Raw genomic sequence first — 17871 nt, forward strand, 5'->3', positions numbered from 1 at the left:
GGGCCATTTACAAACCAATAAAGTTTGGAGTGCAAGTAGTAGTCTGTGTAACAAGATACAGTCTTGAACCCACCCGATGTGGGTTATAAAGGCTTGTTACATAGTACGTTGTGGGTTAAAGCCAATGTGTGTCGTGAAAAAACTGTGAGAAACGACAAAGCTTCTGTTTACAATATATTATCCACCAGTTGGTGTCTGGGCACATAAAATGTCTGTCTGTGTGTGTTGCTCTGTCTGTGTGTGTTGCTCTGTCTGTGTGTGTTGCTCTGTCTGTGTGTGTTGCTCTGTCTGTGTGTGTTGCTCTGTCTGTGTGTGTTGCTCTGTCTGTGTGTGTTGCTCTGTCTGTGTGTGTTGCTCTGTCTGTGTGTGTTGCTCTGTCTGTGTGTGTTGCTCTGTCTGTGTGTGTTGCTCTGTCTCTGTGTGTAGCTCTGTCTCTGTGTGTAGCTCTGTCTGTGTGTGGCTCTGTGTGTGTGTGTGTAAATGCAATAGGTCTCGCATTTGTGAGAGATTAAGCTATTGGCATTGTAAATGACAATGCCATTTATTTATCTGCTTTCAAAACCAACACATAAATACAAAATTTGTCATTTACAATGCCATAAGCTCAAACTTTTACAAAGGCGAAACCGTTGCATTGTAAATGCTTGTTTATATATGAATGCGGGGGTCTTTTCGCCTTTTTTGGTTTTTTTTACACGTTTGTAGCTTTTTTTTGTTTAAGTGTGGCAGAAAAAAATGTAATAGAGAACTACAGCATTTCTAAACTAAACTACTCAAGTCAACACAAGTCAAAATCATCATATCGACTATAATGAAAAATGTAACCAGACCAAAATAGGCTGATATAATTAGATGTGAGCTTCATCCGTGTAATTAATCATCAAATCTCAAACACTCTGGAAACCTCATGTCATAACTGTTATCAAGACTGGTGGCTTTCACAGTCGAGAAGCACTCCTGCAATGCTTTGAACTAGTGGTCGAAAATAGGTGGGATGGAATCTTTCCAAATCCTTGCAGGATTTAATCTTCCTGTAACAATTGCAACAAATATCCCATTATCAAACCACAGGCTGTTACCATTGGTTTCTCGGTTCGTGAAATCCAATGTTGATCAGGGTTTCTACATTACAACCCAAAACAATTAAAGAGGGTATAGTATTTCCAGCGCCTTCAGGATTTTTTTGGTGATTAACCATTAAACTCATGTGGCATTTTAAAGTGTTTTTGTTAAACATTTTCACTTCAAGAGTGCAAAAATCTCTCTCCATTAGTCCTTCACCCTAAAATATCTACAACTGGCTTCCTGCGATTCTCCAAACTCAGATTAAAAACCCCACAAATTTCTCCCACCTCTAAGCATTTTCGGTGTTGCTGGTATGATCCCAATAAAAGTATGACCGCCTGCAGAAGAGTGCTGGTACTGTCCCATCAAATTATCCAATCCCCTGCTAAGAAATGCTGTAAATGTGTGCCCAGGAAGGGGACTGCCCAGAGAATAACTTGGTTATCCAGTTGCACTGCGGTAAATGGCATCGGTGGCCATGGGACACCACTGATAAAAGGCAATATCTACAGAGGAGGCCAGTTACCACTTGTGAGTATCCCAGCCACTGGGAGAAGGTCTCATAAGAGAGGTTTGGTTTTGTGTGTGCTGTGCAGTTTCTATTATGGGAAGAAAAACAATACTTCAGAGACTTATTTAGAGTTTGGCCAACAGGGCGCTCCATCACAACTGTGGTGGATGTGCCATCTGGCTTACTACAAGGGCGTTAGAGTCAGTGGCAATTGTAATACGACAGAGAGGATATCTACCACGTTAGCGTCTGATCTCTACCCAACAAATTCTAAAGCCCTCAGTCTGTTCTGGCACAGGAGTAAGGAAGGCCATGGTAGCTGCTATACCGTAGCATCTCTCAAAGGCATGTTAATGGTATTTTCGTTAATGATTAGCAACAAATTTAAACTATGTCAAGCCAGAGATTGACCACTCCTTGCTGATCCTTAAAGAGTTTCAATATGCATTTTCCAGACATTTAAGCAAATCACTTGAATATCTGGGAGAACCCATTGTCTTTAATGATCGCACTAAAGACCAGAATTACTTGGTGTCCTTACTCTTAGATGTCACATAAACCTCTACACAAGTTTCTTTGCCTGAATTCCCTTTTGCTACCTAGATCTCTTCCTATAGCATTTCTTTACCTCTTTCATAGCCATTCTTGTGAGTGGTAAATTACCATTTTTTGATTCCCCCAAGTTCCTATTTTTATCGTTCTTTTTATTGTTCTTTTGTTACCTCAACCCTTGAATTATAAAAATGGGATTAAACAAGTGTATTCCACAACTGACTAATCCTGTATGACTGGTGAGAGTATTGCAATGATGTATCTCCAAGTGGGCACCAATTCTCTACTCCCAAGGGATACTTGTACAAGAATGTCACTGGCACGTTCGGTTAGCATCAGTCTGCAGTAGAAGTGAAACATCCAAGCAATACCAAGCTGGGTCAGTTACTGTTTGGTTCATACAGTGAAAAATACAAAAATCCATCACTTTTGGTTTACATCAGTGTGATGCGCCAAGTATACATTGGTGATGCCCAGACTTGAGTTCCGTGTTCAGTGTACCTGTGGAACCAAGCTGCATCCGATTGAAGAGCCCCAACTGTGGCATCAAAGGACTTGGGTTGCTTGTGTTTAGGTTCAGAGGGAACCTGTCTGGGCAGTTCAGGCTGGGCTATCTTACTGGAGCAGGATGAAAATTGATATGCGTATTGCTGGGTCTATATGGAGGTGGCATGGCGGGCAAAAATACGATGGCCTGGGATGCGGCCCTGAGTAATTACCAGTGGCTGAGTTTAACCCGTTTAGCACGCCGTAATTTTGCCGCAGTGCGGCGGTTCCGCGTAGTGGGCGGGGCCTCGTCGTCCGGTCGCAGCACCAGCGAGGTAGTGCTCGCAACGGCCGACGGGAGCATGCAAGGGGTTAATTAAAGCATCCATTTTTTTGTTTACCTAATACGATGAAAAATAACATTATATTATGATAACAATTTCCTGCACCAACAATAGAGTACATTTAGTACTGTAGAAATAAAGGCTTTGAAGCAGGTTATAGCTGACCTATCTGGCTATACTGCCCTGCTTTACTCTCACTTTTCCTTTAAAATCTTTCCCAAAAAATAGTGAAATGTTATTTGCTTTTTTTTATTCATGAAAAACGTGAAAATTATCAAGTGTACCCTACAAAGAGGCTTTCAAATTGTATTCCTAATTTCTCCAAATTTTCTTTTCTTTAATCCTTTTGACATATTTGTAATTGAATAAGTGCTCAGGTGTGCCCCTTGTTGGTCAGTAAAATAACTGTTTATGACTTTAAGGACAATTCCCCTGGAGTTGTACTACATTAAAAGCAAATAAATGTTCCCTTGTCAGTTGCTATTTGTTTTTATGCCTATCATGGCCAAATATTACTGTCTCTACAAGTAAAACAATTGGCTTATCCCTTTCCAGACACCCATATATAAATGGTCTGAGTAATTGGCCCTCGGTTCTCCAGCCGGATGTCATAGCACCATTTCACTCAACACACTTTGCTTACTATACGCAAGTCACCTTTGTGCTGAAGTACCACTCCTGTGGTCGGTGTCTGAGTTTATACTCTCTCCAGTCCGATCACAGGTCTCCTTGATGGGCTGATTAACATAGCCCCCCATAGACCGTTCAGACAGAAATTCTTGACTCGTGCATGAGGGGTGCCAAAACGTTCACGCGAGTTCACCTCAGCATAGAGAGAAAAATGACAAAGTGCAAGGTAAGCTGTGAGGTTAATGGCAGTATGAAGCAGTTGCTGATTAACTTCTTCTTTTATGATATATATTTTGAATCGCATATTACAGCAAAATATTTTCTGTTGCGCAGGGAGGGCGCTTGTTTATCTTCGTTTCGCCACTTGGCAGTGTTCATTTGCAATGCCAGCTAGGGACAGAAGTTTTATGTGGCTGCAAGAGTCCAATCTCTTCTCAGTGGACACAGGCAGCCTTCTTCAGAGGCATGCTGCCTGTGGCGTATGCAGTCCTTTAACATTTACAGATACATTGTTCACCTCTGCCGTAAAGCTTGACACAATGTACTAATATTTATCAGGCCAAGAAATACATGTTACCTGTCCTGTCTAGGTCCTATCATCTGACTGTTCTGTTCCCAAGAAGGTCAGAGTTCTTAATATTTCTCTTCACACAAAACACCATTTATAACCAATAATTCCAAGATCTCCCTGACAGAAGACTGTTGTCTTCATAACAGTTCTCATAACAGTTTTTTTAATCTCTATTTCAGTGCCAAGCTGGGACATGGACTACTGTCCGGGGAATATTCAAAGCCATCCGTGTTTTTGGGAGATGGTGAACAAATCCCTTCACAGGCGGTAAGCAAAGCCCTACCTCTTTAGGGTATCTTTCCTTTTGTCTGCCTGCAAATGCATCCTACAATTTCTCGTGGTTTCTTGTGTGCTACTGGTATTTCTCCAAAGTGCTGCAGAATCTTATGTCAAACCTTCGCTGCAGTATCACAACTGGGATCTAGCTTCATGCTTCAGGAGAGTGGGCAGTTTTAGATTGCATCATGGAGCAGCTACATGGGCATTTTACCCCATGGTTTTTATTCTGGTCAGAGGCTGTGTCTGCAAATTTGCAGGAAGTTTGATTTCAAACATGTGTAATAAAGAAATATCTTCATTGGACATCCCTCTGTAATCCTAATATCGATTAAAGTAAAAGGACTCCAGGGAAACGTTTTGTGGTGTTTCAGGGCACCCATCTGTTGGTGATCTCCCTTTTCTCTACTGGTAAGGGACTGTGGCAGCAGGCAGGATTGCAAAAAACGTTTATTCAGGAGGTTCTGTTCATTTAAGAACTTCCATTTGTATTCCAGCTTGATCATTCTTATGCCCTCAGGCTATGCTTCTTCCCATGTCACTAACTGTTCCTATCTAGTATTTATTTTTCTCACTTTTTGGTAGATCACAGAAATCCAATTTTGTTCCATTTGAATGGTTGAAAGTTGCCATGCTGGATGGATAGCTGTGCAGTCTGGTCTTAGCTTCTCTTGTGGCTTACATTGTATTTGTTTCCCAGTGTTTTTCAGCATTTTCTGGTCCACATGTTATTATTGTTGCTCACAAGCAAAAGTACCTAGCACTTCGGAGGGCAGCAAAAGTGTTCCCCAAACCACAGCTAAGGCTGACTACTGTTCCAAAACTAAGGGGTGGCTGACTTTTTTTTTTTTATATAGTCGCTTGATGCAAAGGGGAAAATGCCTTTTAACCTGTCACGACAGGATAGGTGTCTAATAACCCTCTACTTCAGATCTTTTCATGGCCCTGGAACAGTGGTCCTCCGCTTTTCCCTGTCTGTATGTGCTTTGCGAAATTGCTTCTCATTGAGCCCTGCCTTCCCTTCCTGCCACTGCTCCCATTTTCACTGAATTCCAACCCCTCTAGAGCTTGTCTTGGTTATGGACTACTGGAGGAGGATCTGCAACAACTGAAAACAAGCACCCCCACAGCTGTTTGCCTCGTGGATGGGACTATGCCTAGGGATAAGTAACACTTGAAACTGCTGGCTATTCTTGAACGGTGCAGCGCTGGACAGGCCTGTGTGGAGAGGAGAAGCACTCACCGTGAGTGGATAAAGCCACTGCCCAGGTTACTCGGACAAGTGTGGTGACCAACTTTAAGGGCAAAGCAGCCTAGAAGATTGGAGGATCAGCAGACGTAGAGTGAACCCAAAAAATCAAGTGCAGAGTCACAATGTGACCAAGGATGTTCCAGAGACACCAAGTCCTCCTCCTGCTAGAGCAACTGTGCTGCCCTCTGACAGCCCACCATACCTCTGTAAACCTGCCATACAGCCTGGTAATTCTTGCCTGGGCCCATGCGCCAGTGGACGAATGGCCTTGAGAGTTCAACACAACTGTCTCTGGCTTGTGTACTTGCATCTCCTGTTTCTGAGCCTTCGAGGCTATTATGCCAGTGAACCCTGCAGCCTTGGCCGCTGCATTGATACACCTGAAAAATACTGCATACAAAAGGTTATTCTACAGAACTTTTGGCAACAACATCAATATCAGAATTTCTTTCTGTGCCCTATTTTCCTGTACACTGTACAGAAAATACAGGTAGGTTTTATATACACCCAGCACCATTACAGATAGTCTCCCTCTAAGTACACTCAAGAGCAAATACCTTTTGTTTCCTTTCTTTCATTACTTGATGTTGATCCTCAACATTTACTTCCTTGCTTGGAAGTGGTTATGACATCTGATTGAAAAGAAGCTCAGCATTCAAATTCTACAGTTTTTTTTTATATGTCCACCAAAAGTTTTTTTTCAGCACCCAACTAGGAAAGAAGATTCTTGTGTGCCACATTGTCTAAATATGATTTGACTTTCATGTGGATGAGCAGGAAATGAGAGGGGGAGGTGGGAGGTGCATTGTGAGGAAGAATGGAGGCGGGAGTTGAATGCTGGGCCGTAGTGTGTTGTGTTCAGTTGTCTCTGCTTGTGATACTTTGTTGCCATGCAAAGCTTTTTGCTACAGAGCTATGATGCATCGTTCTGGTGTGGTGCATGGAGTTGCACTGGTTTAAAATGTGTTGTGTTCCTTTTCAGGGCTTGCAAGATGGTATAGCTCCTCGAATGTTCAAGGCTCTTATCGGGAAGGGTCATCCAGAGTTCTCTACGAATCGGCAGCAGGATGCTCAGGAGTACTTCTTGCACTTCATCAACATGGTGGAGGTAGGAAGGAGAGACCAGGGAATGGACTTGCAATCTGTGGAGTTGGCCACCACTGGGTTTCCATCTTTTTTGTACTGCCAAGTGTAGTTAGAGGAGTAGTTTGAGTTGAGACCATGTGGGAAGGTGATGGGTGAATCTCTTAAAGCCTATGAGGATTATTGACGATATGTTCTGAATAGCGCTGGAGTGGGTGTATGCGGCAAAGCTGCATTTTAAATTGAGATAAGTGAATGGTGATCGTGTCATCTTTTCCAAAGTCAGCACATCTTATATTGATAGTGTAGACTGCTGTTTTAACTGCAATTTGAGTGTGGGCGAGTTGCAGTCCCATGTCAGGAATCCGCATTCATTACTTGTTTCCACTGTGAAGTTGAGTAGTTTACAGAAAGTGGAGATTCTGGGCGGGCATAGCCAGTTCTGTGTTTTTGTTTGTTTTATTTTAGCTGTTGGTGAGGCAGTCTTTAACGGTTGCATATTGGATATTCAAATGAGGATTTAGTTGTTGTCTTTGTTCGGGTTAAAATAGGGTCCTTTCGCTCAATGACTGGAGTTTCTTAAGGGGAGATAGAGTTCACCTGTGGAACCCCGCAGGTGACTGCTATTTAGATTATCAAGTGAAGGGCCAGATGACTTCTTGAGCTCTGTCTTTTTGAAAGGATGTGGAACATCCATATGCTGTGAATTCCACAGATCTTCTATACTATTATTATAAAGAGAGAACTGTGAACCTTTGAGGCGGGTAAACTCAGGAACCACAGCGCCAATCAAAACACCCAATACACCATTGGAAAGGGCAGGGTAAGCAGATGGACATAGGCTATATATCAGCAAAAAATTTACGTTACAAGGGCAAAGTACGTTCTTTGCCAAAGTAGTCCCTTGGAAGTAGCGCCATGTCTGAGGTGGGCGTGTGCGTTAACGACGTTGAATGCAGTAGGCGTGTGACGGGGTCGGCCATTTTGGTAAAGTAAACCGGAGCGCAATGTGCGCAACAGCCACAGGGGCCCCTGACTCCACCGTCACCTTGGGGGACATGGAAGCCCAGAGCAGCACCAGCCCCAGGTACGTGCCGTTACGTGGCCGCAGCGAGGCGCTGATCAGACGTTTCCGTAGTGGAGGCAGGGCGGTGAAGTTTGGCGGACTGCGCTGGGCCCCAGAGGCTGAGGAGCGGCGGCGCCCGCGGTGGGCTGAGGTAGGTGAGTGTGAACCGGTCTTTGGCCCACGGCTGCAGAGGTGGTTGGGGGCCTGGGATTCGGGCCGCGGCCTGCTGCCGGAGGTCTGTGCACGCGGCCGGTGCGCGACTGCTTGGGGGCCTGAAGGTGGCGGTTGCGCTCCAGGGGGCTGCGTTGTGAGCCTGATTGCCGAGATACCTGACTCGGAGTGCGGGCGGATCGTGAAGGCGAGAAAGTTGTTGGGACTCAATAGCAGGCTGTTGGAGCAGTATTGAGGAGGTGATTTGGGCCCCACGTGCACTGCGCTTTGTAATCCCCTCCCGCTTTTGCTGCATTAAAGGTCCTCTGTTGACTGCGACTGACATACCCACTGCAAGCTTGCGAAACCGGCTGGAAGCTGTTGCTATATGTGCCAGGGCTCAACTACCTGCAGTGAGGAGATCGCTGAATTACTAGGGGCTGAGACATTTGAGAGCATAAAATGCAGTATGTGGGTGTGATACACATACGTTTCCTACCCCGGACAATGTCGGGACGGGCTGCTAGTTTTATTATAATGTGCATTAAGTAGGAGCTGTATAACTTACAGGATTTTGGCTCTGTTGCTTGCGGTATGGCTTGTGCTCTCCTGTGATGACTACAATAGCTTTTGTCTTTTGTTCTCGTCTTATGCCAGTTTAGTTTATAGGGATTTTCTATTGCTCTAGAGCTGTATTTGAACATTGGTAGTGATCAATGTCTGCTTTTATCAACATTGTAAGTTGGTTTCTGTTGGTAGACTGCTTAATTTTGGGTGGTAAGCAATGTTGTTTGGGGCAAAATGGAAGACCTGGTTGACTGGGATCAGGGCTGTAACACATTTACGTTCCAAGCATTTATGCAGAGGGTATTTGGATGTCTGGGACTTTGATTTGTGATTTTAGTTAAGTTGGCAGTCTAATGGATAGAGAGCAATTAACAAGATGTAGGGTATCTGGGCACAGCACTGTTAAGAAGCAGAGGGTAGCTTTGATTTTGTTTCTTTTTGCATGATAAAAAGGTTTCAACACTTTTCAGTGTTCGTGACACTGTTTTGGTAGTGTCGTCTTGGTGATGGTTTAGTCCAGAAACAAAGGTGCTCCAAAGGGGAAAAGACCAAGTGACTTTCACAACTCTCATCTCTATGTCCCTACTCTTAATTAAAAGGTGGTGTCTGATGCTAAGAGCATAGGAATGCTGTGTTTTTTTTTTGGTCTGATATCTTTCCTACGTCTTGCAGAGGAACTGCCGGACCACTGAGAACCCCAACGAGGTCTTCCGCTTCCTGGTGGAGGAGCGGATAAAGTGCCTTGCCTCCGAGAAAGTGAAATACACACAACGTGTTGACTACATTATGCAACTCCCAGTGCCCATGGATGCTGCAACAAACAAAGGTCAGATGCTGATTGTCTTGGGGTGAGGGAATGATGGGAAGTAGACAACATTTTGTGGCTCTCAGAGACTTAGTGTAAGTCTTCTGTGGAAGAGTGGATAATATCATAGACAGGTAATGAGTTTATCGTGGTAATCCCGCCAACTGAAACTTGCTTACAAAACCTTAAATCAAAAATAGTGTTTCAACAATTGTTGAGCAGGTAGTCTTATTGGATATTTTTAGACGTCCCTTCAGTTACCGATCCAACTTAACAATGCGGGTTCAAGATGTTCCCTTCGAATAGCTTAAAACAAGCCAAATCTGCTCCAGTCTGATTTCTGAAAGGATAAACCTGCACTTTTATCCATTTGATACAACCCCTCATAAATAAATAACCTGAGGTATGGTTGGTGGCAACTGGTGATTGACTAGTGCATCAAAACTAGTTCTTGTTACACAGACACAAGTCCTCTTGTTTTGCCAACCTGACAGGTTGTTCGCCTGTTATATTCAATCCCAGAAAAGAGATTACGCAGGACCCTATTTTACTAGTCCATAAAATACAATTGGCTTCTTTATTTAGCTGGATATTACCTTAAACACCAGATTTGTGCGTTTGAGAAATTATTTCCAATGCTAATTTTTCAAGATAACGGCATTACCCAAAAACCCAAAACTGACCCTGAACCCTAAAAATACCCCTTTACCAAAAAACCCAAAACTGACCCTGAACCCTAAAAATACCCCTTTACCCAAAAACCCAAAACTGACCCTGAACCCTAAAAATACCCCTTTACCAAAAAACCCAAATAATATTTTCAATAAAATAATATACTTACCAATACTTACGTTGTAATGGTATGCGTTGTAAAAGTACCTGCGTTGTAAATACATGCGTGGTAATGGTATGCGTTGTAATGGATCCTGCGTTGTAAAAAATGCGTGGTAATGGTAGGTCGTGGTAAAAGTTGCGTTGTAAAGGTTGTATACCAGTAGGGGATCATGGATGGGACCAGTGGACAGCAGGAGGTTCAGATGAGGCCCACCGAGACCAGCCAGTCACCTACTCAGCAAGCAGATCGCAGCCAGTCGCATATGGTGCCAGGAGACAATAGGTAGTCTCATTCTGGGCCACTGACAGCAGGGGGTCACAGACAGGGCAAGAGGACAGTAGTCAGTCAGAGACTGGGCCAGCACACAGCAGGTGGTCAAGGACCGGCCCGCAGTCAGGAGGTGATCACAGATGGGGCTATTAGACAGCAAGCAGTTGCAGATAGAGCCAGCATACAGGAAGCAGTCACAGAGAGGGCCATCAAACTGCCTGTGATCATAGATGGGGCTAGGAAACTGAATAAGATTGTCAGACAGTCGGTTGCTGTGGATGGTATGTGGGGCTATAGGTTTTAGTGATAGTTTGATGGGACAGATGGTGACTTTGGATGGCACCAGCAGACAGCAGGTGGTCATGGATGGGGCTAGGAAACTGAATAAGATTGTCAGACAGTCGGTTGCTGTGGATGGTATGTGGGGCTATAGGTTTTAGTGATAGTTTGATGGGACAGATGGTGACTTTGGATGGCACCAGCAGACAGCAGATGGTCATGGATGGGGCTAGGAAACTGAATAGGATTGGCAGACAGTAGGTGGTTGTGGATGGTATGTGGGGCTATAGGTTCTATAGGTTGTCGGACAGCGGACAGCAGGCAGTCTTAAATGGACCTGTCAGATACGAGGCATCATATAAGAGTCTAGAGACATCATGCCATCCAGGAGAAGGCTAACGCATAGTATGCTTTCTGGGAGGAGGGCAGTGGACAGCAGGGAGTTGGGAATGAGGTTTTTGGCAGTCAGGGATTTGGCTTGCAGGCGATATGGGATAGCGATAGCTCCTAATTATATAGGCCAAGGAATAGCTGGATTTATCATGGAACTAGCCACTGTGGTAAGCAGCAGTGGGCAAGCTAGGTCGGGGGATTAGGGACAATTGCCAGTGAGGAATGGTATTAGATTCAGCAGGCTGTCAAGGAACTAGTGACATCAAGTAGTCTGTGATGGAGCTGTCATACACCAGATAGTCTCAAATGGGGCTACCTTCCAGAATCCTTTTTATATAGGCAATATAAAACCTATGCTAAAAACATGGCAGTTCTCCTGTATTTAGCGGCCCTCTATGGATCTGGTGTGTTGTGTGCATCTTTCTGGAATCTCTGATATTAGCGCCAAGAGACTAGTAAGGAGGATTGAGTGCTTTATAAATTACAAATAGAGAAATGATAATAAAGGAATGTCAAGGTAAGGCATTTAAGGACAACAGATATGGTAGTGGTTAGAGGACAGTAGGGAGTCTGGAAAGGGCTATGCAGTAGACACAGGTTGAGACTAGTTAATGTGCTTAACTACCCACATTTCCGCGAAGGCAGGCTCAGAGACATGCCAACAGTATACTTTCAGAAATATGTGGAAGAGTCACTCTGTGCTGATGGAAAGATATATTGTACAGTCCTGCTCACCATTAAAACGTCTTATTCGCCCCCACCGCAGAGGAACTGTGTGACTATGAAGAAAGGAGGCGCCAGGCCGAGGAGGAGAAGCAGCAGCTGCCTGAACTGGTTCGGGCCAAAGTGCCCTTCATGGCCTGCCTCGAGGCCTACGGAGCCCCTGAACAGGTGGACGACTTTTGGAGCACCGCCCTGCAAGCCAAGTCTGTGGCAGTTAAGTACGTGCCCTCTTTTAGCGACTACCTGGGTTGGCAAAAGGCAGGTTCACTGAACAATGTGAACAAATTGGAGGGAGTGGGGTCAACTGATGGGGACTAACTGGGATTGAAGGATGGAACCTATAGATTGGACTTCTGGGGACGGATGGGTCATGCTCTCTGATGGGGCCAGCAGAGGTGGGAAATTAACTGATAAGTGGGGTGGAGCAACCAGGATTACTAAGAAGATTGCCAGAAAGGGTGTGTCATGGGTGGTTTACAAAGACAAGTGAGAGACAAAGAATGATGTAGACAAGACCATCCGGAAGGAAAAAAGAGGAACTGGAAGAATATGTAGGATGGTCAGCAGCAGGATTATTAGCATGTTGACTGAGGCATGCATGGGGAGGAGGAAGCGGTCGAGATGGATCGAAGTTTGGTGGAGTTGCTATAGGCTAGGTTTTCTGTAATCAAAGCTGCCCATGCTCCATAACAATCATCCCAAACTGAGCTGCTAATACTATTAGTGTTGTAATAGTGACCACATGAGACAAGATTACATTTGTGGCTACGCCACACAGGATTATCAGCAGTGATTACCTCAGTGCATCAGGCAGGGTTGCAGCAGTATTGGTAAAAAGGTTTTAACCAATTTTGAGATGCAGCTGCATGGTAATCTTAACACCCATAGTAAAGTGCTCATGCACCAAGGTGCTAATAAGCCTTCCTATGCTACATTAAATATCACTCAAATATCAGCTTTAAATATAACCTATCAAGTGCATTGTAAAGTGTACGTTCGTCATGAAGTGTATCTTTGCACTGAAATATCATATGTTTGTTACCCAACTCAATGTCTGGAATGATTAGGAAATTCATAAGGAAATTCAATTTGAAATTCAACCATTCTTTCCAAACATCAGCCTATAAGTTCTGAAAATACCCACATTTTTGTTTCGAATACGTGCTTTTAAATATTTGAATGCATATAATCAATTCAGCCGTGCCACAGCTTCTGGTTTACAAGGCTAGGTTTCACACTGGAGAGCTACCAGTAGCAGTCGTTGGAGAGGCCTGCTGTAGGCAGAGACCAACAATCGTTGCATGGAGGGGCCTTGTCTTATGATGAGGATAGACGTGAGAGTAGATTAACGAAAAGGTACAGTCAGTACTGGGAGTGGCAATGTGTGCATGGCCAAGGAGTGGCGAAGAACTTGAGGGAGGAACTTTGGTAAGAGTTAGTCTGTCATGACAGAGAGGAAACCCAATGGCTTGCGATGAGTGCTTCCGCAGATTTGGAATGGAGATTGTTGATAGCAGGAGACAGATATACCTGTATGTGGGCCAAGTATACGGAAGGGCTGGAAGTCTGCAAGGCACAAGAGAAGATATGGCGTGCCAGTGGCCAGGGAAGGCTTTGATACTGCGTTTTATGCGGGCACTTGCTTTTCAGGGTGAGTCTTCTGTGCTTACCAAAATCCTTGGTTACTCATAAATGTTTAGTGTATATGAGTTGCAGATCTAAAGAGGCGTCAGCCTTTTCTGAAGAGTGACCTGTAATCTCAAAACATTAAGGAAGTCAAAGAGCAGGATAGTTTTCTGAAGCCCCTTTCCATCTTGATGTACCCCTTTCATCCCTTCTCTTTAATTCCATGCATGTCTTACTCCCCACTTCCTGCTTCAACATCCTGACCCATACTGCCCCTTCCTTAATTATCTTTCGCTCTGAAATTCATAATTGGGTCATTTTGTGTTCAATCAAAAATTCTGCATACAATTGGTTAGTTTATCCTGAGGATTTTGTTTCCGGGTTATGGGGCAATTGGTGATTGTGGTGGGTTACTGCTGTTTTCAGTATTTGATCTTTCTAAATTCGCATTCTAGAAAAATTTTTGTCAACACGCTAGTAACTCTTATTAGAAATCCTTCAATGGAAGGAAACCTCTACACAGCCGACAAAGGAGGAAAAGCTAGAGACCACATTCAACATATCCACCGTGTTATATGACCTGAACTATGGCCATTCAGAGGGGTAGACACCAGGGTGTACTCCCCTCCCCTCAGAGACTCCAACTGCCAGATTTTTCACCACATTTCACTGAGTGGAACTCACAGGAGCTCTGCTTAATTTTGTTCAGGAACCCCTAGTTTTTTATTTAAATTTTTTTTGATCATCAAAGACTGCGTGCCAGCAAAGGCTGAGAAAACATTCAAGAAATATTTTATTTCGAGATGGAATTAGTGTGATGAGAAGTAAATATACGTGGACGCCACACATCCTCCTTGTAACCAGCCTGCACTCAACATATAATGTGAGGCATTGAAATATTTTCTTGAATATTCCCCAAAAATCCCTTAGGGAACAGAGTCAGATATTTGGCGTTGAACTTGCTAGAGGAGGAGCTGGGCAGATCTGTGCATTCCAGTCCTGCGCATTTGAAACATGCTAAGAGACCTTTGGAGTTTCAGCAGGTACCACAGAAAGTCTCCTGTGAATATTTTTTTCTGTGGAGCATAGACCCCCTGAGCTTGACCTGAATGTCTAGGAAGCTGATATTCTACAAAAGGAAGGGAAGAAGCAAAAGAAGAAGGAAAGGCATAAAAATAACAATGCATACTTCTAGAAGACACATTTGCATGTAGATACTGTAGGGCAGTTAAAATTAAGCATTATGTAGGCAAGCAATGCAAAGCCTATAGTTCTCGCCTTTGCTCTTCGCTGACCTGGGGCCCTGTTACATATAGGGCGCACTTTCCCTGCTTGTGCCACGGCACACCTTTAAATACCTGCACAAACCAGGAACGCGCACCCTATTATGGTGAATGTGCTGCCAACAGGCAGCCGTAAAGTTGTGCTGCCCTGGCGGCAGCACATTCAAGTGACATACAAAGCGGCTGTGTGAAAGCCGCTCCATGGTTCACTGTGCAGGCGACAACCCGCCTGCACTTTACTTTTAAGGGGGGAGATAGACCCCCTTGCTTGCGGGTTCTGTGAGTGACTTCACCCACCTGCAAGGGGATGTCTGGGGTGCTCCAGAGAACCCCTTTGACCCCTCCAGAGGGCTGCCATCAGGTGACGAACTGACCACCTTTTTGTTGCACACTGTTGGTGCTCTTCCTGACCGGTTCTTTGCCTTTGCGCTGCATCCATATTATGATGTGGGCACAGATTTAGATGTCAAAAAAACAAGGAGGTCTCCTTACAAGTCCAATTAGGGACAAGGAGAAATAAATGGATAACAGAACAAGTCCCTATAATTCCAGGAAGGAAAGAGAATTTTTATGCATCCACTGATCACTCAAGAACTTATTAGTACCACCTAAATATAATCACAAATTTATAAAAAATAACTAAAATCAAGTCAATATTTAAAAAACAATTGCACAATTTACTTTGTATAATACAATATTTTGCACAAGAAAAGTGCCATACAGTAAAATTTAAAAAATGTATCAATACATTTGGAAAACAGTAAAATACAGGTTGTCAAAATGTGTCAATGCACATAGGAAACAATAAAATACAGGTTGTCGACGCAGCGTTTCGGTATTTCTATTACACCTTCATCTGGACAAAATTCTTATTAGAGACTGGGATTGTCTTAACCTCTGAATTCACTTAGAGGCTCTTATCATGTTCTGACCATTCCTTTTTCTTAAGATTTAGGTACTTCTAATACTTTGAGTTAATCTGGTTACACCATCTGGATACGGTGACCGTAAAATTTCAAGTTGTATATATTCACTTTGAGGACAAGGGACCCACCGAAGTCTGTTACTTTTCAATTCGTGGCAGATTTAGAGACATACCCTCATTTGCGTGGAGCCACATCACCATGCAAATGAGGGATCGCCCTATTGAGATAGCGCTGGCACTACATGTGCGCTAGCGCTATCTGTGTTACAGAAGGGGTTGCACAAACATCTGCGGCCATGTCTGTGAAATCAAAGTGTCCTGGGAGCACACAAAGCGAGCCCACATGCCCTGTGCACCCCTGAGGCACTTTCTATAATACCATCCTTATTGGCTTTGTTAATATTTGTTGTCGATGGTGAATAGCATTGATGAGCAAGTCAATGCCGCAGTGTGTTATGAGCAACGACTGGGAAAGCATTGGAGGAGCCGGTGGTAAGCAAACGCTTAAGTAGTCATATTGTACACAGTGGGTCTTAAACAACACTTGGCTGAAAGCTGTCTGTAAGGGAGACCTAAAACGCAAGAGGTCCCAACACTTTCTTGGGCAGAGATGGGTCGCTAGACCGTTTGAAAGCTCACGTAAAGTAATCAAATTAAAATAACATTGGGAACTTTATAGTGTGTTATCCTAAGGGCCGATGATTGGAAGTCCTCTTTTCTAGTTCTCGAGTGCATTGCTGTGGGCAGTGTTTTTAGATAACTGAAGGTGCCAAACAGAGTGTTACAACTCAAAATCAAGTGGTCTGTGATTGGTCTGCCCTGTTTCTAGTTTCTCAGCAGCCATGGGTGCAAATGAGGGCATCTCAGTGGGGTTGTGCTAATGCTCACATATTCACTACCCACATCTGAACTTCGATTTCTGATTGGCAGAATAATTATTCAATCAAAGTTCCAGTGTTTGGTTAACAAGACTAGGGTTCTGGTCATTGGTGACAAGCTGCACCGGGCGCACTTTGACAATTTGCAGCCCCAGTGGGTATTAAAACTCAGTGTTCCATCATGTGGGCCAAGGGTCCTAGGAATGGACTTCATACTCAGAGTAGGAGCCCTGTGGGACTGAACCTCAGGGGCAAATTTCTGAAACTGCTAATTGTGATTGGAATCTTTCACTAGCAGGAGTGCGCAACCTGGGGTTTAAGGCACCAGCTGGACCACCGGCAACAGAGTAACACTGGGTACTGTTGCACCACTCCTTTTTACAATGTTTGCCTTGAAATAGTACATCATGAGTAGTCAAAGAACAATGCAGAAGCCTCGGCAAAAGTGTTCTGGCACAAAGACCGAAGGTGAAGGGAAAACCCTTTGTGTCCCTCTGTTGTTTGGGCGGAGAGTTTTAAGGGCTTCCAAGCAATCGGGCAGGTTAGGCTTGCCAGCAGGCATAGTACTGCAATGATCTCAGATCTTCATTGACGCTCATGTGTAGCAGTTGTTGGTAGGTTCAGGCTGCAGACTGTCATTGGTGCAAGTCAGAGCCAGTTACTTGAGTCATCTTTGATGGAGTTATCAGTCATCTCAGTCTTTTGCTGGCTCTCCATATGAGGTCAGCTCTTCTCCATCCGTCGGCTTTGAGACTCCATTATGGTAGGTGCAGTTCCAATCTTGCAAGAGAGGAGTTTGCAATTTTCAAAGCGTGGCCCTAGTCAAACACCAGTCCCAGCTGGTAGTGTGGAATTTAGTCTGAATTTCAGACAAATAAACGGATTAGATTTTTCTTTTTGGGTTTTTTGTATTTGGGGAGAGGAGTGACGCCAAAGGATCCAGGGTTTTAGGATGTTCATTCCTAAGCTAGAGTCCACGCAAGGTCCAAAACCTGTAACTGTAACCTGTCAATGCACAGCAGTTTTTCCTCTGCTTTTCCATACTGGAAGGAGGAGGTACACACAAAATGGTGAAGTGGCCATTGAGATAGTTCCCCAAATGGGTTCACTTCTGTATCCAGACAGCTCCCAGGTCACTTTGGTATTCAGTCAGATAAAGGGGAGGGCGGCCAAATGTCCACATTTGGCAATGCCTCATGCTGACCTCCCAAGCCATGATACCTTATTGCTGGCCAGTTGTGGTGATAAAGCTACCTAGGCAGCTAAAGTGGTTCTTGTCTGTCATTTGTTCTGTACAAGAG

General features: G+C 44.1%; 1 protein-coding gene across 4 annotated transcripts in view; it reads left to right on the top strand.

The window, feature by feature from the left end:
• USP5 (ubiquitin specific peptidase 5) overlaps positions 1-17871 on the top strand; it is a 164919-nt gene that overhangs the window by 84044 nt on the left and 63004 nt on the right. For all 4 annotated transcript variants that reach the window (XM_078651524.1, XM_078651521.1, XM_078651525.1 and 1 more), the window contains 4 exons: positions 4339-4426; positions 6670-6795; positions 9226-9379; positions 11902-12076. In XM_078651524.1, coding sequence (XP_078507650.1) covers positions 4339-4426; positions 6670-6795; positions 9226-9379; positions 11902-12076 — 543 coding nt within the window. The remainder of the gene's footprint in view (positions 1-4338; positions 4427-6669; positions 6796-9225; positions 9380-11901; positions 12077-17871) is intronic.

The sequence above is a fragment of the Lissotriton helveticus genome, chromosome 7 (assembly GCF_964261635.1).
Source record: "Lissotriton helveticus chromosome 7, aLisHel1.1, whole genome shotgun sequence".
Taxonomy (NCBI): Eukaryota; Metazoa; Chordata; class Amphibia; order Caudata; family Salamandridae; genus Lissotriton; species Lissotriton helveticus.